At 41.4% G+C, this 22,814-nt stretch overlaps 1 protein-coding gene across 2 annotated transcripts; it reads left to right on the top strand.

The window, feature by feature from the left end:
- The first annotated feature begins 15,058 nt into the window (after positions 1 to 15,058).
- On the top strand, positions 15,059 to 19,803 carry PLAG1 (PLAG1 zinc finger). Of its 2 annotated transcripts, none has more exons than XM_060116238.1 (2): positions 15,059 to 15,136; positions 18,546 to 19,803. In XM_060116238.1, the coding sequence occupies exon 2, from the start codon at positions 18,550 to 18,552 to the stop codon at positions 19,801 to 19,803; it is 1,254 nt and encodes a 417-aa protein (XP_059972221.1). In that variant the 5' UTR covers positions 15,059 to 15,136; positions 18,546 to 18,549. The 2 variants fall into 2 exon arrangements, with proteins under 2 accessions (XP_059972221.1, XP_059972220.1); XM_060116237.1 differs by lacking the exon at positions 15,059 to 15,136 and adding an exon at positions 17,782 to 18,023.
- Positions 19,804 to 22,814: the final 3,011 nt, after the last annotated feature.

Genomic DNA, 22,814 nt, shown 5'->3' with positions numbered 1-22,814 from the left:
TTCCCATCCTGCAGAGACGCTAAATTGTCCGAAATTACACTTAGGTAAGGGTCCGGCAGGATTCAAACCCAGTTCTGATTCTCAAACAGCAAGCCCTTTGCCTCTGTGCCATTGTTCCCCATACTCTGGGCTCTGAACCGTGTAAGGCCTCACACTGCTGGGTTTAAAACCCCTTTTTGTTAATTACCTATCAGCAAACACTGCAAAGGCTAAAGTGAGTTTATGATTGAGGAAGGTCACATTTCTTTTTTTTTTTTAACTTTTTATTTTATGTGGGAGTGGAGCCGGTTACCTGTTGTGAGAGTTTCAGGTGCACAGCCAAGCGACCCAGCCATACGTATACATGTATCCACTCTCCCCCAAACTCCCCTCCCATCCAGGCTGCCACATAACATTGAGCGGAGTTCCCTGTGCTCTACAGCAGGTCCTTGTTGGGTATCCATTTTAAATAGAGCAGTGTGTACGTGCCAATCCCAAACTCCCTAACTATCCCTTCCCCCCATCCTTCCCCCTTGGTAACCGTAAGTTCATTCTCTAAGTCTGTGAGTCTGTTTCTGTTTTGTAAATAAGTTCATTCTTTTTAGATTCCGCATATAAGCGATATCATATGATATTTCTCTTTCTCTGTCTGACTTACTTCGCTCAGTATGACAATCTCTAGGTCCATCCATGTTGCTGCAAACGGCATTATTTCGTTCTTTTTTCATGGCTGAGTAGTATTCCATTGTATATATGTACCACATCTCCTTTATCCACTCCTCTGTCGATGGACACTTAGGTTGCTTCCATGTCTTGGCTGTTGTAAATAGTGCTGCAGTGAACATTGGGGTGCATGTATCCTTTTGGACCATGTTTTTCTCTGGATCTATGCCCTGGAGTGGGATTGCAGGGTCAAGGTCACATTTCTTTAAAAAAAAAAAAATGCTAACCTAAAAAAGTTGATAGGAAAATCACCACTTAATTCTGTTTCGGAACGCAACACGACACACAAAGGTTGGCTGTTTGCCACATAATCTAAAAACGTGGCTGGGAATGGGGGTGGGGGGAGCTCATTATTCAGGCACCTACATTTAGAAGAATTTGTAAATCATGAGAATCATTTAAAATGTTCAGCCCTCGATACCATGAGTTGTACAGGACTCCTCCACCATCTCCAGTTTCGTTCTGTCTCTCTCACTCTTGGCTCCCAAAATAACCAATTGCCTGAAGTTACCCAGATCCACCAACAGTGTCCAACTCCCTACCTGCCATACCTGCCCAGGCTTGGCTAATTTTCACTCATTCTTTTGTTGTCTTGGCTCAACAGTCACTTTAATTTTTTAATGACTCAAAGGCAGACCTACCAGTCAGCACAACACTTTTCTTTTTTAAGGCTACCACTAATTAACATATTTAAAAGATCTGTACCCAGGCTGAAGTGAAACTCTCCAGTGAGTACTTCCTTTGGTATTTGATAAATGGAACCTATCTCAGAACTGTTTATTACTTGTAGGTCTCAGTTCCAGTTAGAGTGTATTCCTGGAGCCTTTAAATCACGGAGTGTGATGTGCCAGTGTGTAAGGGACAGGTGAGCTGCGCTGGCCTCCTCCAAGGGCGGCAGCTGAGAATGTGGCTCTAAAAACTGCCTCGACATCTATCCTTTCTAGTAAGGATTCAGTGTGACCCTTATAGTTAGGCCACTAGCCCGCTCATCTTTTTTTTTTTCCCCCCTCTGCATGGGGAGAAAAGATTTTGGCCACTTTGAGTCATAACCCTCATAAAGGATTTAGTTCATGAGTTTATCATCTCACAGAAAAGTGGGGGTTTTTTTTGTGTGAACTTCAGTAAATTCATAAGAAGATTTTGTTTCTTGGCCTCATTAATTTTAAGTTTCTCTCAGTACGAAAACTTGGCCTTTTTCATAACTTCATTGAAGTATAATTGATATCTAATAAACTGCACATATTTAAAGTGTACAGTTTGCCAGGTTGCGACATACATCCCTGATACCAGACCACACCACAAGCAACATAGTGAACAAACGTCATTCCCAAAAGTTTGCTCATGTCCCTTTGTGAGTGATGCCCCCCGATCCCACCCAGTCCCCGATAACCACTGAGCTGTTTCCTGTCACTACAGATTAGCTTGTATTTCCTAGAATCATAGATAAATGGAGTCACGCAATATGTCCTCTTTGCTTCTGCCTGATTTCTTTCACTCCGCGTGATTCTTTTGAGGTTCATCCATGTTACTGTGTGTATCTGTAGTATATTCCTTTTCATTGCTGGTTATTAGTCTATTGCATGAACCTGCTACAGCTTGATTATCCATTCATACACTGAGGGACATTTGGGTTGTATCTAGTTTTTGACTGTTACAAATAAGGCTACTATGAATATGCATGTATAAATCTTTGTATAGACATCTGTTCTCACATCTCTTGGGTAAATACTTAGGTGTGAAATGGCTGTGTCACATACTTTTTAAGAAACTGCCAAGCTTTTAAAAGTGATTGTACATTTTTACCTTCTTGCCAGTGTGAGTTAGACTTGTCTCACATACTCACCAGCACTTGATACAGTCAGACGGTCCCTTTTTTTTTGGTTTTTGGCTGCGTTGGGTCTTCGTTGCTGCGCGTGAGCTTTCTCTACTCTTGGTTGTGGTGCACGGGCTTCTCACTGCGGTGGCTTCTCTTGTTGCGGAGCACGGGCTCTAGGCGCGCAGGCTTCAGTAGTTGTGGCACGTGGGCTCAGTAGTTGTGGCTCGCGGGCTCTAGAGCGCGGGCTCAGTAGTTGTGGCACACGGGCTTAGTTGCTCCGTGGCATGTGGGATCTTCCCGGACCAGGGATGGAACCCGTGTCCCCTGCATTGGCAGGCAGATTCCCAACCACGGCGACACCAGGGAAATCCTATTTTTTTTTTTTAATTGTAGTCATTCTAGTGTGTAGAAAGCAGTATCTCCTTGTGGTATGATTTGCATTTCCCTAATGACCAGTGATGGTGCGCATCTTTTAATGTGCTTATTTGTCATCCATGTATCTCTATTGGTGAAATGTCGATTCAAATATTTTGCCCATTTTTTAACTGGGTTGTTTTATTATTGTAGAGTTTTGGAAGTTCTCTATATAGCCTGAATACGACTTCTTTACACATGCTTAGCAAAGTTTTTCTTCTAGTCTTCTAGTGGCTTGTCTTTTCATTCTCTTAACATTGCCTTTTGAAGAGCAGTTTTAAAGTCTGATGGAATCTCAGTTATCAGTTTGTTATTTTATGGGTCGTGCTTTTAGTATTGTAACCAAGGAATATTTGACTGACTGTCACAAGATGTTTATCTATGTTTCCTCTTAGCATTTTTATAGTTTTGGGCTTTAAGTTTGTGTCCACGATCCATTTGTATATGGACTGAGGTATGGATCCAAGTTCTTTTTTTTCCCCCAAAATAACCCTTTTTTTTTTTTTTTGGTAAAAAGATTTTTTCTAATTATAAAAGTAAGACATTTATAAAATACGGAAGAGTATAAAGCCTACATCTTGCTAATTTTTTAATAACTTACCGAGGTACATTTAAAGGTATTGTGGCTGAGTGGGGAGGGTTCTAAGTGTGTACTTTACAAAATTGGAATCAGAGTGTATTCCATGTCCTGCTTTTAAAAATTTTAGCATTATATCAGTGTTTAATCATGTGACTTAATGTTTTTTAAATGCATGTTTTTAATGGCTGTGTAGTTATCCTATCATATAGACATATGCTACTTTACCCCTTTTATTAGACATTATCAACTTTTATTCTTAAAATATGCCTGTACTTAAATCTTTGCTTCTCGGCTTTTTTCCGTATACTTTTAGAAATGATTTATCAGGTCAACATACATGTACGCTTAGCTTTGACTACCTACTTCCACAGTGTATTCCAGAAAAGTGTCAATGGTTTACACTCCCAACAGCAATAACTAAGACACTTAATTTTTTCAATTAATTTTAAAATCTTTTTTTTTTTTCTTTTTTTTTTTTTTTGCGGTATGTGGGCCTCTCACTGTTGTGGCCTCTCCCGTTGCGGAGCACAGGCTCCGGATGCGCAGGCCCAGCGGCCATGGCTCACGGGCCCAGCCGCTCCGCGGCATATGGGATCCTCCCAGACCGGGGCACGAACCCGTATCCCCTGCATCGGCAGGCGGACTCTTAACCACTGCGCCACCAGGGAGGCCCTAAAATCATTTTTTGAAGTATAGTTGATTTACAGTGTTATATTGGTTTCAGGTATGTAACAGTGATTCGATATTTTTATAGATTATAATCTATCTCAAGTTATTATGAAATATTGGTTCTATGCCCTGTGCTGTGCATCACGTCCTTGTATCTTAAGAAGTGTAATTTTTTATGGCAAGTGTGTTTCTGTGAAAGCCTCAGGGATGCCCCTGGACACCCCTCTCTTGTCCTCCGCAGGGTCCCTCTAACCTCGGCTGCTGTCCCCAGGCCAAGCGCCTTGCTCTCCCTGCCTCCTTACCAGACGCACCCCTCTCGCTGGGCTCTGTGGACACTGGCCAAGTTAAGCAAACTCCTTGCATCGCTTACCCCTTTCACCAGAAAAAACTTGCCTGACTGAGTGTGCATCTCTCTTAGGTCTGCGATCATGTACAGGGAAGGCGTGTCCGTTTTCTCGGCCGTGGTTTGCCTTGTTTCTCGCCTGCCCCTTTATCCTCAGCCCCGCAGCGTCCTCTGCCCTCTCCCGCCAGGCACCCCGACGCCGCCTCTAACCAGCGCCCTACCGTTTTTCTCCTCCTCCAGTGCCCAGCCCTCTCCTCCTCGCTGCGGGTCCCTGGCCGGCCCTCCGCTGGCACCCGCGTGGAGGTGCGTCCCGTCCTCCCGGCCCCGGCCTCTCACCGCCCGCCCCGCCCCACACTCTTCCTTGCTGCAGGCTGGTGTCCTCACGCCTGAGTGGTGACCTCTGTGCAGCAATGGCAGGGACCCTTAGCAGCTCTGTCTTTTTGCGGGTTGTGCCACCTTTTCCTTCCTTCTCGACGCTCTGCCTGCCACTCGGCCTCTAAATGGCCTGGTTTGGTCCTACCGTGGTGGTCAGGAGGCTCCACCGTGAGCCGACCGGTACCGGGCTTGGCCCTGAGGGACAGGAGGCGACTCAGCCAGCTCCGTCCGCCCCCACCCCGGCATGTCCTTTGTCAACACTGTCGGCTCCCAGGCGGCCTCTCTCTGGGACACAGGCTTCTTCTCGCTGGTCTTCAGCTCTGTGCTGTGGGCTCATCCAGCACGTTACCTGCGTCCCATTGAAGTCCCCGCCCCTGCCCCTCCCCCGCACTTGTGCTCGGTGCCGTGGACCCCTTCACTGTCTCACACTTGCTTCTCATCGCTAGTACATGAGCGCGATGGCCCCTGCACTTTTCTCATCTGAACCCTTAGGATGCACGGGTCACCTTGGCCTCTGTAACCCGCAGGGGTGACCTGTGAGTCCTGGCTAACTGGCATGCTCCCCACACCCCGTTTCCCGTCTATGTTGTACATCCTTCAGGGCAAAAGCCCATACATAGTATTCTCCTCCTCTTCTGACCTTCTATTACTTGTTTATACCATACCGTATTGCTTTTGCTGTCGAGTGGTCACCCTAATACCGCCTTAGGGCAGCTTTTACTTTAACCGTCACGCTGCTTGCCCCGACATAGGCGTCTTTCCTGTAGCTGCAGCTCCTGTGCACCTCAAGAACAGGGGCCCGTGTGTTTGCATCCCCGGTGATTCAGATCGGTGCCACATGGGATAGAGGCTAGTAACACTCATTACGTCGGTGTCAGCTGTCTGTCTTACTGGAGGGGTGGTCACATGTGGCTGCATGCTGACCCCGGGTCCAGGGAAGTGAAGCAGGTGGTTTCTGCACAGAGCTCCTGGGGCTCCTTTCTTTCCTGGTCAGCGCCTGCAGGTGTAGGTCTTCATCACCGGCACAACATAAGGAAGCTCAGGACAAGCACACATTGGGTGCTTCAGAATTCATTTGGGGTTTTCTTTGTGTTGAATTCACTTTAGAACCTGTGGTGGCCTCACCGTGAAGAGCAGCTCAGCAGCTGGGCGATCGCCCCTCTCCTTGTTCTGCTTCTTTGTCGGGGTGCTCGTGGTTTGCACCCCTCCCTGTGAACACACAGCCCGAGGGAAACACCCGTCCAGCGGGATTTCTCCCTCACCTGTTATTCAGGACAAAGTATACGACCCAAGAGGTTTTTCTCAAAACCGTGTTACGGAGGAAATCGTGGATGTGTTTAGAATATAAATGAAGAAAATAAGCAGCAATTTTGAGAAAGAGCAGTAAACGTGGAATAATATTTTACCGAATAAAAATACCAACAACCCAGATCATTTCATTGTGATTTGAGGGGAAGTATATAAATCTAGGGATATTGATTTGTTTACTTTTCATTTTTCAACGTACTGTAAATATTTGATGTGCTTCACATTTGTTCCTAACAGAATTTGAGATAGATTTTCCAATAAAGTATAAAGATGTGAATAAGTGATAATGAATTAAAAAAAAACAATTTGGTTCATATGCCATTAACCAAGCTGGGTCTGACTTTTGGAATTTCAAACTAACTCTTCTTTTCTTTTTAGGTTGCCTCTTGGTGCTGCCTTGACCGTATTTGGCACCCAGAATGCTTCATTCTGTGATGGTCTATTAATAAGGTTGCCTTGCTAGAGTTTGGAGCAGGGCCCCAGGTAGGTGGCTTTTATCATTATATGGCACGGCTTTCAAAGTGATCGCTTATTCCAGCTTCTAAATAATATAAGACATGACGTTAAAAGCTTTGAAAAGCCTGCCACATAATAAGCATGCCACTTACTATTTTAAGGTCCATCAAAATGTGTCATGTTCAACAGGACTTCATTAATAGTTACAGTCTAATGGAACGATTGGAATCCTGGCAACGAGCAGGTTTTCCTTACCTTGCGCACAAAATGCAGAGCTGCTGTAAAAGCTTACTTGTCCATGTTCCCCAAATCACCCGCAGATAAACTCTTAAACTCTTCCCTCTCCGAGTCTTGCCCAGCGTGATAGATTATCCCGTGGTACCCCTGTATCTTTTTCTGTCCACTGGGAAGGGTCTGGTTAATTCTGGGCACGTGGGGAGGGGAGCCCGTTCCGCTGGCTGGGACGCGGCAGATGCTAGAACGAGGGCCTCAGTGGGACAGCAGCAGTTTGCTGGCCTTGTCGGAAAGAGGACAACTCAGGCTTCTAGATTTCCCAGCCTGTAAGGTGCAGCTCAGTGGCACAGATCAAGGTGTAGCAATACTCGGAAATCCAGGCACACGTGGATTTGGTACCAGGTAAGTTTGTCAGTGAGACCTCAAATACAGGATGGAGGTTGAGGAACCTGGGCCCGGGCCAGAGGATGGGCTCGAGGCCCTGCACTCCAACGACGGTAGGCGGGCAGCACCCCAGGAAAGGAGGCTGCGGCCGAGGCTGAGAGCCAGGCAGGAGGGTTTCCCAGTGCAGAGGGACCGAGTTCTGATCGGATAAAAGGCCCATAAACTGAGCTGGTTGAAATTCTCTAATCTCAGCACACTATGAAGAGTAAGCCTGAAAATCAAGTCAGAATAAACTTGTAGTTGTTCGTATGTTGTAAGTATTTTTTAATTATACATGAAGATGTTAATGGTTTTTTAGTGTTACGGGTTATGGATTTTTTTCTTTTTCTGTTTCATTGTAGTTTTTACGCTCTCTTGTAATGAAGCTGTTTTTGAGCAGTTAGAAAAAGAAAAAATGTTTTCATTCCTTTTACTTAGCCAACTCTGTTTATGTAGATTCTCTCCTTTTTCATTTCTCTTGTATCTGTAACTAGTCAAAAATTTTCTCTGCCATTTTCAGTTTTCATCCCCCCCCCCCATTTAATATCACAGGAAGAACATCCTCTTTAAAGATTTTGAACTTTACTTTGTTCCTTTTTCTTTCCCATAAAACCATTCATTTCCCAACAATAAATCATAACGAGTACAGGTTCCATGTGCTCGCCGAGCTATGGAGCAGAACATTTGACAGCAGATACGTTCTGAAAATCCAGGCCACCTGAGTGCCGCCCAGGGGGTGCCTCCCCGCCCGTCGGGTCCCCCGCGGGCCTGTGAGTGGACATGCCCACGTCTCCCTAGCTTTAGACACCCACGGCCTCCCAGGGGCTGCAATGCTCCCCTAGGTTTCCACCCCTGTGCCAGAACTAATGGCTTCATCCTATGGGGTTTGTCTTCTCAGCTTGCTTTTAAATTCATTTGAGGTTTCCGGAACCCTAAAACATGTTTACCTGCTTGCTTTGATTCCTGAAATTCCTTAAAGGGATTATGGTGTGTTCCACAAATATTCATCCAGTGTCACCACAGGCCAGGGCACCATGCCAGGGATGTGGGGTGACTGACAGTCTCCCTGCGGATGAATTTACAGTCCCGGGGGAGAGACAGGTAATTTCAACATGAGTTTTACAATCCATGTTAGGGGTAAAAAGCTCAGAGAGGTAGAGTTCTGAAAAACTTTGTTCTGAAAACAGTTCATCCTCACTCAAGTAAAATCGGTCAAGGAAGATAATTCTCAGTTCTCTTCTAATTGTGAGAGCTTGGGGGAGGGCACAGGTCCCCTGACTTGACAGTCTTGCCCAGAGCGGATCCCATTCACCTTCAACTCTGTGGGAATCAGTAGAAGTGGTCTTGCCCTGGACAGTCACACGGGTGCAGCTTGGGGAGGACAGGATGATGGCACACGGAGAGCCTCCCCTGGGTGTGGGTTCCTCTGTCCTCACGTTGTCTGGTGCTCCTGAAGATGTTACGCACACACCTCACAACAGTTATGCCTTGTCTCGTGTACCACCGCACGGGCCTACGTTTAAAAGTGCGCTTGACTTTGAGATGGCTTGAAGCTAGTTCTTTGCATGAGCTTTTGTAACTGGGTGAAACTTTCTTTCCTCGCCCCTCTTGTTTTATGGTGCGCTACCTCTGCCTCCTGTTAAATGTATAGGTAGAGACACACTGAGTGTGTATGCTTGGGAAGGTCAAACTTGAAGCCTGGGAGATGCTATATCTGTGATTTTAATAGCATTAGGCAGCTAGCCATTTATGAACAGAGGCACGCCCTCCAAACGTTTGGGGTCCTTCAGTGTGAACATTTTTATAATTTGTGTCAAGCGTTTTTCTTAAAGCCCCAGGAATTTAAGGGGTCAATGGTAAGAAAAACATAAAAACAACTCATCATAATTTGGGACACATGGAGTTTTCAGATTAGCGGAACTGCGAGCTGCCTACCTTATAATCCTAGCCTGAGCATCAGTATTTTGGAAATGCTTTATACAAAAAAAAAAAAAAAAAGGAAAACCTCTAAAAATAGTTAAAATGTGATTAAGCAATCTTACTTTGTATTCAGATGGAATTGCGATTCTTTGTGCTCTCTCTGTCTCTCTGTCTCTGTCTGTCTCTGTCTCTGGCATCATTTCTTTTGCACCATTCTGCTCTCATTTCCTGTTTGCAAATACTAATTGCCCATGTGAAGAGAATGAAAATACCCTGGTATATCACCCATCTGTAGTTTTCAGGGTTTTTTATTTTGAAATGAATATACAACCATAGGAGGAAAAGTCTCCCACATAGGAGTTAAAAGGAAATGCCTAACTTCTAAGTTATGGATCCTTAAAAGCGCTTTTAAAAGAGAAGAAAAACTTTATAACCTAACATGACATTTTTGCTCCATAAAATAATTAACCAAGGAAAACATTTCTGAATTGAAAGATAAAATGTGTTTGAATAGTCCATCTTCATCAGATTGTCTCTTCGTTTTTCTGGGGACGCTAGAAAATGAAATAAACAACCACCCCCAGGTTCCAGGTGGCCCCCAAAGGAACTTCCTTGTCGTGCAGATAAGAGAACTAACGTTGGAATTCATTGATTCCACTTTGGAATTCATTGACTTTTTCCTCTTGGTTCCTAAAAGCAAATAGGTCTGCTACTCCTTTCACGTCTCTGTTGGCTTTCAGTATTTGTATATCAAATATAAGCCTTTCTAAATATTGTAAGGCTAAATTGCATGGTAAGTTTCAAAAGTTTTGTCCTAGAACTGCATTTTAATGAACTGCTCAAAAGTTGAAAATATCACATACAGTAATTCTAAAAAGGCATCCTTATAGTTGATTGATATCAGTTAACTACATCTACAATAGGAAGATACGTTCTGTAATTTTTGGTATTCCGGGTATGAGTCATTTGGGTACCTGCTTACGACTTGGACGGGTCAGGTCAGGTGCAGCCCCGCTCTTTGCCATGTCTCCTGCTTCTGGGCGGGCGCTCTCCTCCCTCCTGTCCTCTTGCGGCACCAGCAGCCTCTCTAACTACCTAACCATCCAGCCATCCTTCCTGCTCTATGACAGTCATGGACGCAGGCTCCAGGCATGTTTGCACTTCAGAAATTTTTATTAGGAATGAATGTGGACCAAACTGATATTATACACTTGTACTAATTGATTCCTTAGCAGTAAGGTCAATCAGAGGATGCTTGTTTTCTGAAACAAGAAAAGTATTTTCGACAGCTTTTACTGCAGTTACTGTTGTTTTAATCTAAGGCCTTACAAATAGCTGTTAGGTTTAGGGAGTCCCTTTCTAGTGACTTATTCAGTGTGTTGGACCAAATTGTATCCACACTGTATTGTTTTTTACTTGAACTTAGATATATGTATTCTGTCCTGTGTCAACTGTGGGGATTGAGCCTATAGTTCACTTCCTTGCTGGAAAGCACTTGTCCTGCTTTAATTATTTTCATTCACTCAACAAAAATTCTACTTCCTTTTATGGGAAACAACAGCGAATGAAACGAACACAGCTCCTGCCCCAATGCTGCCTACAGTCTACTTTTAATGCTGTCTTAGATTTTTATACTTGCAAGCTATGTTTTTTCCTTTTATTAATAAGTGATTTTACAGTCCTACAAAAATTGAATGCTGTAAAAATTTCCACATGATCATACAGGATCAAAGAAGTGTTCTAAGTGTGCCCTTCAGAATTGACTTCAATTATGTTATCGTGTTAATCATTTCTTTCGCATTATTCAAAGCTTTATTGTATTTTATACATGTAAATTAAAGTATTAGCTACTGGTAAATTTCCTTTTGCAACCCACCTATTTACTCTATATGAAAAGCATGTTTTAAGCAAATGTTGATATTTTCTGAATTGTTTACTAATGGTGTTTTATGATTAGCATGAAGGAGAATAAAGCTTTGATTATGACGGCACTTGCCCTTAATTTGCAAAGCATATGCTTGAGTTTTAACTTAAGTATGAAAGAATTATTGATGCAGGTAAGTGATGTAAAACTTCACAGCTCTTAGAGAAATGACTTTCAGAACTGTGAAATTTTAAGTACAGAAACAGTTTTAATTCAGGCCTGTTCTGTTGCCAGCATCCTCATAGGAATTCATTTTAGTAGACCCTCTGATGTATGATTCATTTTGCTTGTTATTTTTTTGTGTGAGTCACCGTTTTAGAATGTAAAACACGGAGATAATAAACCTGTGTGTGTGCACGCACACGCACTGTATCCCCTTTAATTATTGTTTTTGTGTATGCAAAATTGCCCTAGGAAAAAAAGTCTGTTCTGGTACCAGCAAAAACTGGGCAGGTATTCTGAAGTGTTACTTCATCTTAGAGCAATTTGAAATGGGTAGATGTATATTTTCTATGTTGCTTCATGATTCTTTAGATCAAGACAAAGAACTTTAATTATTTGAAAAAGCATAGTAACCAATCTTCGATATGTAAAAAAGAAAAACTGGAGTACAACTTTTGTTGCAGACTTTTCAGAATAGTAGTCACAATGCTTTTTAAAAGTTTTTCTTAAAAATTTACAAACAATAAATGCTGGAGAAGGTGTGGAGAAAAGGGAACCCCCTTGCACTGTTGGTGGGAATGTAAATTGATACAGCCACTATGGAGAACAGTATGGAGGTTCCTTAAAAAACTAAAAATAGAACTACCATACGACCCAGCAGTCCCACTACTGGGCATGTACCCTGAGAAAACCCTAATTCAAAAAGAGTCATGTACCAAAATGTTCATTGCAGCACTACTTACAGTAGCCAGGACGTGGGACCAACCTAAATGTCCATCAACAGATGAATGGATAAAGAAGATGTGGCACATATATACAATGGAATATCACTCAGCCATAAAAAGAAAGGAAATTGAGTTATTTGTAGTGAGGTGGATGGACCTAGAGTCTGTCATACAGAGTGAAGTAAGTCAGAAAGAGAAAAACAAATACCGTATGCTAACACAGATATATGGAATCTAAAAAAAAAAAAAAAAACAGGTTCTGAAGAACCTAGGGGCAGGACAGGAATAAAGACGCAGATGTAGAGAATGGACTTGAGGACACGGGGAGGGGGAAGGGTAAGCTGGGACGAAGTGAGAGAGCGGCATGGACATATATACACTACCAAACGCAAAATAGATAGCTAGTGGGAAGCAGCCGCACAGCACAGGGAGATCAGCTCGGTGCTTTGTGACCACCTAGAGGGGTGGGATAGGGAGGGTGGGAGGGAGACGCAAGAGGGAGGGGATATGGGGATATATGTATACATATAACTGATTTCACTTTGTTATATAGCAAAAACTAACACAACAGTATAAAGCAATTACACTCCAATAAAGATGTTAAAAATTAATTAAAGAAAAGTTTTTCTTAACAGTATAAAAGAGAATACACAGGTAATTTTAGTTGACATTTTAGTTAGGATTCCATGAATGGAAACTGTGTATTTATGTTTATTACACCAAGCCAAATAATAATGAATTCTAAACGCTTCTGGTTTCCTTTGTTTGGGGAAATAATTAGCCACTCATAAGAACTCACAATAATTAGGCTGAATTTAGGGAAATTAACCATGACTTTGGAATTAATGTTTTGTGATAAAATGAATGAAAATGATATCTATTATTATTTTATTTCAAGCTGTAAAATATGTAACTGGGGTAATTTGTAGACTATTGTAACATTTCAAATCGAGAGACATACAATTTTAAACTGTACTGAAACATTCTGACTCTAAAGGATTTTTATTACAAACGCCATTGAACAGTAAGCGTAAATAAAATTTTTATGGATGTCTTTGAGATGCAATAAAATTTATATTGGTCAGGGGAAAAAAGAAAAAAATATGTAAGTTTATTGTTCACTAGTCAACTTTGGTTTTAGATTTTTTTCTACCCAAATCACTATCCACTAAGACAGATATACTAGTTGTTCTTTTAACTGCTATTTAAATTACTTAAAGTTTACTTTACCAACCGTCTTTACTTAAAAGAAGCTTTTAAAATCTTAAATGTGTTTCTGTTTGGGGATCGTATCGGCAGCTCTGATTGAGGAATAGGTACTGTCACCTGTTCTTGCCTTTTAAGTGCAATGACAGGATTTATCCACTCTCAAATTGGTTTGCCAATCAGCCCTTCTCCTAGAATGCAGTAGAATAAGAGTGACGTAGGGCACTAGCCCCTTCTTGACCACATTTATGCTGTCGAGATGTTCAGCTTCTCTGGGCCTCTCACCTTAAAATGGATATGGTGGTAAAAGCATCCACCTCTCAGGTCCATTGAATTCCAGGGAGGTAATAGAGATGAAAACACCCTCCACTTGTAAGGTATTTACATGATCAAAATAACATAATGCGCAAAATAGGCTTTCGTGTTCTTAATTAGCCTACCCAAAACTTAGTATGTGCCCTGGGCAAGTAAGTATTTACAAAGTTAATTTTATTATTTTGCAATTTTGATGTGCAGAATTCAGTTCTTCCATTTATGCATGTCCTGTGCTTTACAAAAAAATGGAGCTTTTGCTTTAACTTTTTAAACATCCTTTATTAGTCTAAATTTTTATTTTTCTTGTCTTTTAAACTATGAGAATAATGCTGCTTTCACATATACCCTTAGTATTTTTGTAATGATGCTTGAATGCCCTCTATTAAATATTTTATTTACACCTCATCAAATTCTTAAAGTATGTGAAAATTTGATTTCGGGGGAAATTAATTAGATTCGTGTCTAGAATGTTAAGTAGAATTATTTTCATTTAACCTGTCATTGGTGAATCTTATTCTAACTATTTGATTTGTATTACCCCTCTCAAGTTGTCATAATCATGGTTTCTGAATGGTCATCTTTAAACTATTCAGGGTTTACTGCCCTGTACTCTCTATAATAGATAATTCTGTTTTTTTCTGCTTTTTGACCATTATTCTTTTCACATTTACTTGTACAGTCAGAATTATTAGATTTTTTTCTATGCGCGTTCTTAGTCTACTGAGGATCATGCTACTAATAGCGTTTTTTAAGATATTTTAAGATTTTTCAACAATGATCTCTTAAAACCAAATGATGCTTTCCTCCTGACACCCCTTCTCCTGTAGCAAACCTATATTTAACTTCCCTTGCATGCTTTTGAAATCTAAGGAGCACAGAGTTATTGCTACATTTCAGCAGCGCTTGCAGCATTCTGAGAAATAAATTGGCGGGTATCTCAGGTAACACAAGTGTAGCCCAGAGAAGCCCACGTTGCACCGTCGTGTGCCGTGTGAGCCTGGGAGGTGCTGTCCTCTGGAACCTGCTGGGCTGCAGTCAGGCTACAGGTGTGCTCTCCCCGGGAGAGAACTGTACTTGTATCTTCCCAAATATTATTTAGCTTAATGAAAACTTGATCCTTTTGGTTTACAAATAGTAACCCTAATATCCATTTCTCTCAGTAGGCGAGTTAGGTTTAAAAAATTAAATTGAATTTGGGAAAGAAGTGGGGAGTCATTCAGCATCACCAAATGCCATTTATCTAGGTAATACTGTTTTACTTTTTGTTTCTGCCTTAATTTGGTCATGTAAATGTGCTTTGAACTAATAAAGATTTGCAATTGGTGAAAATTAATGCATGACTCTTCAGCAGAGTATGGAATGAAAGCATGTGTCATGAAATTGCCATTCTTTGATCCTGTATTTTCCATCACTTGCGGACTGGTTCCGTTTAGAGTGTAGTCCATTCTTATTTTTTGTTTCATAGATTGGCCAAAATGGGAAGGACTGGATTCCGCTCTCTTCCACGAAGAGTCAATGGAACTGGCTAAGATCAAGGTCTGACGCTTTTTCCATCTGTCATCAGGTATGCATTGAACAGAAATCACTATAGTTTTATGCACGTATCTTTAAAGTATTTGATTGCTATGAATATTATGAATTTGGATTTTTATTCAATGTTGAGCTCGCAACTTTATGCTTATCCTGTAGTTTTTAAATGCACCTATAAGTAATTTGAGTTTTGTAATATATTGAGATAAAAGATATTGTTAGCCATGAAAAAATTTCAGCTGGTCTTAGAAAAGTGTAATATTTGAAATCTGCAATTCTTCATTGCTCAGTCTGTACATCCAAAGATAACAGAATTCATTTGTTACTCCATATTGAGTATCACCAATTTTCATATGATCAAATGTTTGTTGTTTCATGGTGCACTTTTAGTACATTCTTATCAATAACTCAGAAGTTGTTATTTTTCTCACCTGGAATTCTCTGCCCAATTATGGTTGGGTCTCATAACACAATAATGGCAAAATATGACCAGTCTTTGAAATATTTTCAGATATTAGCTATATACAGGGATTTAGATACTTTGCATTCCATGTTGATTTTACAGTTGAAAAATTTATCAGCTTGTTTCCCACAGTGTTCTAAATAGGTGCACAAAAGCATCATGTTAGGAAATAAGAGAGTCAAAATTATGCTTTTTTCCTGCTTTGGCAGAATGCTTTATACCGATTTACAGTGTCATTACTGGTTACAGCAGAATAGCTGTTTAGATATTTCTGAGAGAGGCAGAGAAGCTGTCTCTTGAATGAAAATATAACAGGAAAAGAACAAGTCCTTGAGATGCAGAAAAATCTAAAACCAGAGGGAACATACTGTGTTAGCAGTAGTAATGCCAGTTGCATTGATTGTGTTAATGTCAGTTTTAAACTGCAAAGGAGACTTAGGCAATTTGAACAGCATGAAGCAAGGCCTTGCCTGTATCTACCTACTGAAGAAGAAAGGCTGTGTGAGCCAGTCACCAATTAATTTACCCATATGCTGTACACTTTAATCAAATGAGTGGATAATTGCTATATTTTGCCTGTTTAATGATAGCCTCTACACTAAAATGCAATAGGATCTGTTGTAATGTACACTTAATTTTACAAAAATGTAGGTTAAATTTGGAGCTCCTGCAAAAGGATAACTGGAATCTGCAAAAGTCAGATCATCCATCTAGCTCACGAGGGCAATTGTCAGTCTGATGCCAAAACACAAGTGAAACAAAGAAATTGGTTTTGTTTTCTGAATATATAATGAGAAATCCAATTGATTAGTAGTTGATGACAGTCATTTAGCCACATGCCAATTTTCAATTTAAAATCAGATCTTTTTCAGAGAGGTTGCTGGTATTATTTCTGTGTCTCTTAAAAATAAATACCTTGCTAAAAACTAGCATTCATGAACCTTGAGGAATCATTTAACTTGTTTATATCAATTGGATCTTTGGGGAGTTGGTTTCTTCCTCTGAGAAATACAGTTGACAATATTTCCTATCTCTTGTCCACAAATTTTCAAAGGTTTCAGTCAATTTAAGTTTTTGTTTAGGTAGACATACTCTTTGACATACAATATATACATTTCCTCCTTTCTCACAGCACCGATAATGAATTGAAACTCTGACACACCTTTTACAACCTGACACACCTCTACACTGATGCATCCCTGCACAGGTATTGTGCTCTAAGCCACAAGGCCCACTGGTGTGCTCAGACTCACACAGGTCACAGGTGTGCCAGAGGCTGGTCCCCCAGCTCTGGCTCTTCCACTCACCTCGGGTGCCCAAAGAACAGCATCATTTTCTGTGATGTGAAAAATGGTGGGGAAAATTACTTCAGCCAAATCATTGCTTCCACCCAAGAGACAGGGAGCCATGATCCTCAGCTAATGTATAACACCAAAAGGTTTTACCATTTCAAGAATGCACGTTTGTTATGAAGACAAGTCATTTCTGCTCTTGACTCAGAAATCCCTCTGTGTGTGATGACACTGGTATAAAGAATCAATTTTCAATTTGGGCAATGCGTTCAACTCTTTCAGGCCTCTGGTGTCTGTGCCTTGAGTACACCTTCCCTGGACTAAATGGTTCACAAGGTGCCTGAAAGAGTTTTCGGCTGCTAATCTATATTTTCCTATAACACAGAGCGTGACTAGACCTGGCTCGCACAAATTATTACACAAATGATTTTTAGACATTAAAATATTTGCGGAAACATTTCTATGTTCTTAGTGAGAATTATGTTCTCTAGTCCCTTGTAAAAAGTGAAGCTTTAATAATGCCACTTATAGTATCATGTCTTGATGCTTCCTGAGAGTTCCTGACTGCTTTCCCTGAGTACGACGTTTGTCAGGTGGGATTTCAGGGGATCTGTGAACTGTTCATTCTGAGCAATGCGTTAATATGTGTTTTGACAAATATAAAGAAGCCTACAGATATTACATTAGACCAGCTGAATCCATTTTATGGTTTCTTTTTTTTTTAATTCAAAAGCATCACATAGCAAATAAAACTTTAAAAAATTAAATCTAGTTACAAACTAGTTGTTTCTTATTTTTTTTTTCCAGTCCCTTTTTGCTTTCTTTTACGACCACATGAAACTTGAGAAGCCACCTAAAGCTAAATCATTTAGTGGAGTTGGGCAGTTCCCAAGTGTCCAACAAGAAGGCCTGGTTTAGGCTGCGATGGCCACTGTCATTCCTGGTGATTTGTCAGAAGTAAGAGATACCCAGAAAGTCCCTTCAGGGAAACGTAAGCGTGGTGAAACCAAACCAAGAAAAAACTTTCCTTGCCAACTGTGTGACAAGGCCTTTAACAGTGTTGAGAAATTAAAGGTCCACTCCTACTCTCACACAGGAGAGAGGCCCTACAAGTGCATACAACAAGACTGCACGAAAGCCTTTGTTTCTAAGTACAAATTACAAAGGTATTAAACTCTATTTGTCTTTCAGATTCTATTTTCTATTATGTTGGCCATTTGAAGCCATTGTAAACGTATATATTTGTATCCACATCTTTCCGCTAATTTGCAGAGAGAAATGTTAAGTAGATTAGACGTTGGCTAGTTTTAGCATTCTAAGTCACAGACTTTGATGTGTTAGTGTTTTTGGATTTTTTTTTTTAATGAAATGCTTAATGAGAGTAGAATTTCCGTTTGTACAAAAAGAAATTGCAAGAAAAGGGTGTGGACATTAACGTGAGTATATTCAGCCTTGCTTGTTAACGTTTGTAATCACTAAAAACCAGTGCAAACTAAAGTGGCGACTTAGATGGCTCCAGCTCTGCAGTGTTTAGGTGTGGTAACTACCCTCGTGGCAGATGCATATTAAGTTAAAAGAGTGTCCGAGCCGAGGGCAGTTCTGTGTTAGCCTAGCAGCTTAGCTTCCATTTGAACAGTGAGGTCGGGCGGTCTTTGTCATGATGCTGACAGAATATGTCTGTGTTCAAGGCACATGGCCACGCACTCTCCCGAGAAAACCCACAAGTGTAATTACTGTGAGAAAATGTTTCACCGGAAGGACCACCTGAAGAATCACCTGCACACACACGACCCCAACAAAGAGACGTTCACATGCGAAGAGTGCGGCAAGAACTACAACACGAAGCTCGGGTTCAAGCGGCACCTGGCCTTGCATGCGGCCACGAGCGGCGACCTCACCTGCAAGGTGTGCCTGCAGTCGTTCGAGAGCACAGGCGTGCTGCTGGAGCACCTGAAGTCGCACGCGGGCAAGTCGTCGGGGGGCGTGAAGGAGAAGAAGCACCAGTGCGAGCACTGCGACCGCCGCTTCTACACGCGCAAGGACGTGCGTAGACACATGGTGGTGCACACGGGAAGGAAGGACTTCCTCTGCCAGTACTGTGCACAGAGGTTCGGGCGCAAGGACCACCTGACGCGGCACATGAAGAAGAGTCACAACCAGGAACTCCGGAAGGTCAAGACGGAGCCCGTGGACTTCCTGGATCCCTTTACCTGCAACGTCTCCGTGCCCATCAAGGACGAGCTCCTGCCGGTGATGTCCTTGCCTTCCAGCGAACTGTTGTCGAAGCCGTTCACAAACACGCTGCAGCTGAACCTCTACAACACTCCGTTCCAGTCCATGCAGAGCTCGGGATCTGCCCACCAGATGATCACAACTCTGCCTTTGGGCATGACGTGCCCAATAGACATGGATGCTGTCCACCCCTCTCACCACCTTTCTTTCAAATACCCGTTCAGTTCTACCTCATACGCCATTTCCATCCCCGAAAAGGAACAGCCGCTGAAGGGGGAGATCGAGAGCTACCTGATGGAACTGCAAGGCAGCGTGCCCCCCTCCTCCCAGGACTCTCAAGCCTCGTCGTCTAAACTAGCGTTGGAGCCGCAGATCGGGCCGCTGGATGATGGCACAGGGGACCTCTCCCTGTCAAAAAGCTCGATTTCCATCAGCGAGCCCCTGAACACAGCAGCGTTGGACTTTTCTCAGCTGTTTAATTTCATACCGTTAAGCGGTCCCCCCTACAACCCCATATCGGTGGGGAGCCTTGGGGTGAGCTCGCCCCAGGAGGAGGCACATTCTTCTGTGGCTCAGCTCCCGCCACAAACCCAGGAACTTCCAGATCCTGCCAGCACCATAGGTCTGGGTTCTCTGCACTCACTGTCAGCAGCTTTCACCAGTAGTTTAAGCACAAGCACAACGCTGCCGCGTTTCCATCAAGCTTTTCAGTAGGTTCCACGATGCCGATCCGTTACAGAAGCGTGTGTGTAGCCCTGCCTTAGGTGACCATTTTTATTTTAGTGCCTACTTTGAGACAGTATAAAAATTTCTGCTTCTGTATAGTACCAGTTTTCATTAAGCCAGTATAAAATAGAAACTAGCTTTTTAAATGAGCTTTGGAACCATTTGTGTTCAGTTATGTTTACCTGGGTATTTTGTCCTGACTCACTGCCAACTGTCACAATTTAAGATGATTTCTCATATAGGAAAGCCATTATTGGTAGTAAAGTCTTACCAACCCCGTGTTCCAATTACTGTTAGATCTTAAATTTTTCATGTTTTGTCCAATAACAATGGCTCTACCTTTTGACATTTGGCTCATTAAAAAATTTTGCAAGAGAGTTAAATTTTCTAAAATGTATATGAATGACCTGAGAGTTGTAAAATTTTGACTAGCCTCTAAATGGATTATTAATAATCAAAAGCTTCAAATGAATTAAGAATCCAGTCTGGAGACATGACATATGTTTCTTAGATAGACCATAATTTCAGGTCAGTATATTTTGAAGACTTGCTATCGTCTGGCTCAAATGTTTGCCATCTTCATTATGCACATATAAAAAAAACAAAACCGAAACACAAAGCACCAGTATCTGTAGCAAAAAGAGACCCCTAGTAAAGTGGTACGGCATTCCACGTTACTTAAGAGTTGGCCTTAAATTAGTACACAGGATGTTTGCCACGTTTTATACTTCTTGCCCTCTTTTCGTTCGATTCATACTAATAGTGTATGGCATCAGAGTCTTCAGTCAGTCTCTGGATGGGTCTTTTCCACCTTACATGGCCAGAGGGTAGGTCAAGCACAGCCAGCAGTTTTCCTTGGGTTGTCAGTGTACAGTCGGTCCAGAGTCCAGAGCCGTTGGGGAACACAGGTGTTTTTATCCCGGCAGGGGATGGTGGGGGAGGGGAGGTGTCTCCGCTTCTCGGGTGAGAGACCCTAGACAGGGAGACGGATGTGAGACCTGCAGCTCTGCCTGGGAACTTGTCTGGGGATCGCATCCCCTGTCGCCAGGATAGAAACGAGATCCCTTAGGAGTCAAGTCAAAGCACATCACTTATGTCACGTCTTGCTGAATTTGAGGCAGTTCGTGGTCCCTAAGCACCAAAAACAGAAAATAAAACAACAGCCCTGCTCCCATGGCATCTTTCTTATTCAGTGTTAATTCGTCTTTCCTTGCTATTTTTGGACGGAGACTTTAAAGTTAAATGCATTCGAAAACTATTTGAGGAATGACCACAAAGTCTTAAGCAACTAAAAATATATACAGTAAAACCCCACTTTTACACGTCCCTGGGAAATAGGAGGACCGTTGCAAATAAGTTGAATTTGTAGAGGGAGGGAGAAAAGTAAAGCAAAACAAGCACTATCTTAGTGATTGTGAAAAGAACAATCGAGGACATTGTGTTCAATGAATACAACAGTTACTATGGGCTTTCTTCATGTTAGGCAACCAGCATATGTTCTCAAAGGTCGAATTATTTTTCTGTTTTTCTAATAATCAGTTGGGGCATCAACCTAAGAAACACATCTAGTAAGCACTTGTTAACACCTTATTTGGGGACCCTATCTGTTGGGGTGGGTATGAGGAGGGAGGGTTTATAGAAGAGTATATATCTCTTTAAAAAAAGAGAGAGAAAAATATTTCTGAGCACTCATCTGCCCTATGTGGAAGCTTCTTTTCCCTTTTATAGGGCCAATTATCACTGCAGATTTCGATGTTTACCAAGAATTCCTAAAAATGAGTGCAGATTACTGAATAGAGTACATTATTTAAAATATTGGGTAGTAGTATAATTTGTGGAGAAATGTAAATTGTAATAATGTAAATGGGGGTTTCACTATATATATTATATATATGTACACACACATCGCACTTCATAGAATCAAAGTTGCTCTCTTAAGGGGCTTGGGCTCCTGATATTTTATCATGCTCCTATTTTTTTTTTAAATCCTAGGAGCAGTAGTTTTTATACGTATGTATTTAAATTTTATTATTAAAAGTTACATTTTATTAAAGTGTGTTCCAAAGGCATTAAAATTATATATGTTAATAAGGAAATACATTTAAAAATTTTTCAAACTGCTCCTAAGCTTTTGATTAGGAGAATATTTGCTCTGAAAGTAGGCGTTTAGCTCTGCTTTATTACCGCCTCCTTTAGTTTCTATGAAACAGATTGCTTACTTAAATCACTAGTTGAATGATTAGTGTTCAATATTGCTTTAATCACCATTGGAAAAAAAAAAAGGAAAAAGAAATCTGGTGACAGAGCACAAATAAATAGAAAACCTATTTTTAAATAGAAATCACAAATACAAGTGTGGAAGCACTACTTTATTTTGTCTAAAATTTGCTTAAAGTCAGAATAACGAACTGAGACGTTGGCCTTAGTAGGCTGTATTTCACTGCTAATTAAAAAAAATTAAAAAGGGAGTACCAGGATTTATTAAATAAAGCATTTTGGAAATGGGGAATGGCGCCACGTAGGTATATATATTTTTAGCTTAATTCTCACCCTGCGTGGAATGCAAATACGTGGAGGCATATCTTCCAGGGCACCAGTGCTAAAATTGTGGACTTATATTTTCATATGTACACCCCTTTGCCTGTTGCTGCCCTACAGACTTGAAATAACACTTCCAAGTAAGAGGGAATTCAGCTAATTTGTTTTTTAAATTGACTGTAGCGGTCACTAAACCCCTTTTGAGAGAATCTATATTAAACATGAGGCTTACTCATTTATTTTAATTGCACAATGGTCTGACAAGGCTGTTAACACCGAACTGGCTCTTTTTTTTCCTAAAAAAAAAAAAAAAAAAAAAAAAATTGACACATTTTTATGTCAACTGGATGTGATTAAAAATAATTGTTGCCAATGCTGTTTTCATTCTCCGGTGGCCAGAATCATCATCCCTGGAATTTCTAGTAGTGCCTTTGCTTGGTTTATTAAAAAAAAAAAAAAAG

The sequence above is a fragment of the Mesoplodon densirostris genome, chromosome 13 (genome assembly GCF_025265405.1).
Source record: "Mesoplodon densirostris isolate mMesDen1 chromosome 13, mMesDen1 primary haplotype, whole genome shotgun sequence".
Classification (NCBI taxonomy): Eukaryota; Metazoa; Chordata; class Mammalia; order Artiodactyla; family Ziphiidae; genus Mesoplodon; species Mesoplodon densirostris.
This window is presented reverse-complemented; position numbering and strand designations above follow the sequence as displayed.

Coding starts and splice junctions, on each gene's coding strand:
- PLAG1 (XM_060116237.1), top strand. CDS start 17,782: ATGGCCACTGTCATTCCTGGTGATTTGTCAGAAGTAAGAGATACCCAG. Junction 18,024..18,545: donor TCTAAGTACAAATTACAAAG/GTATTAAACTCT, acceptor TCTGTGTTCAAG/GCACATGGCCACGCACTCTC.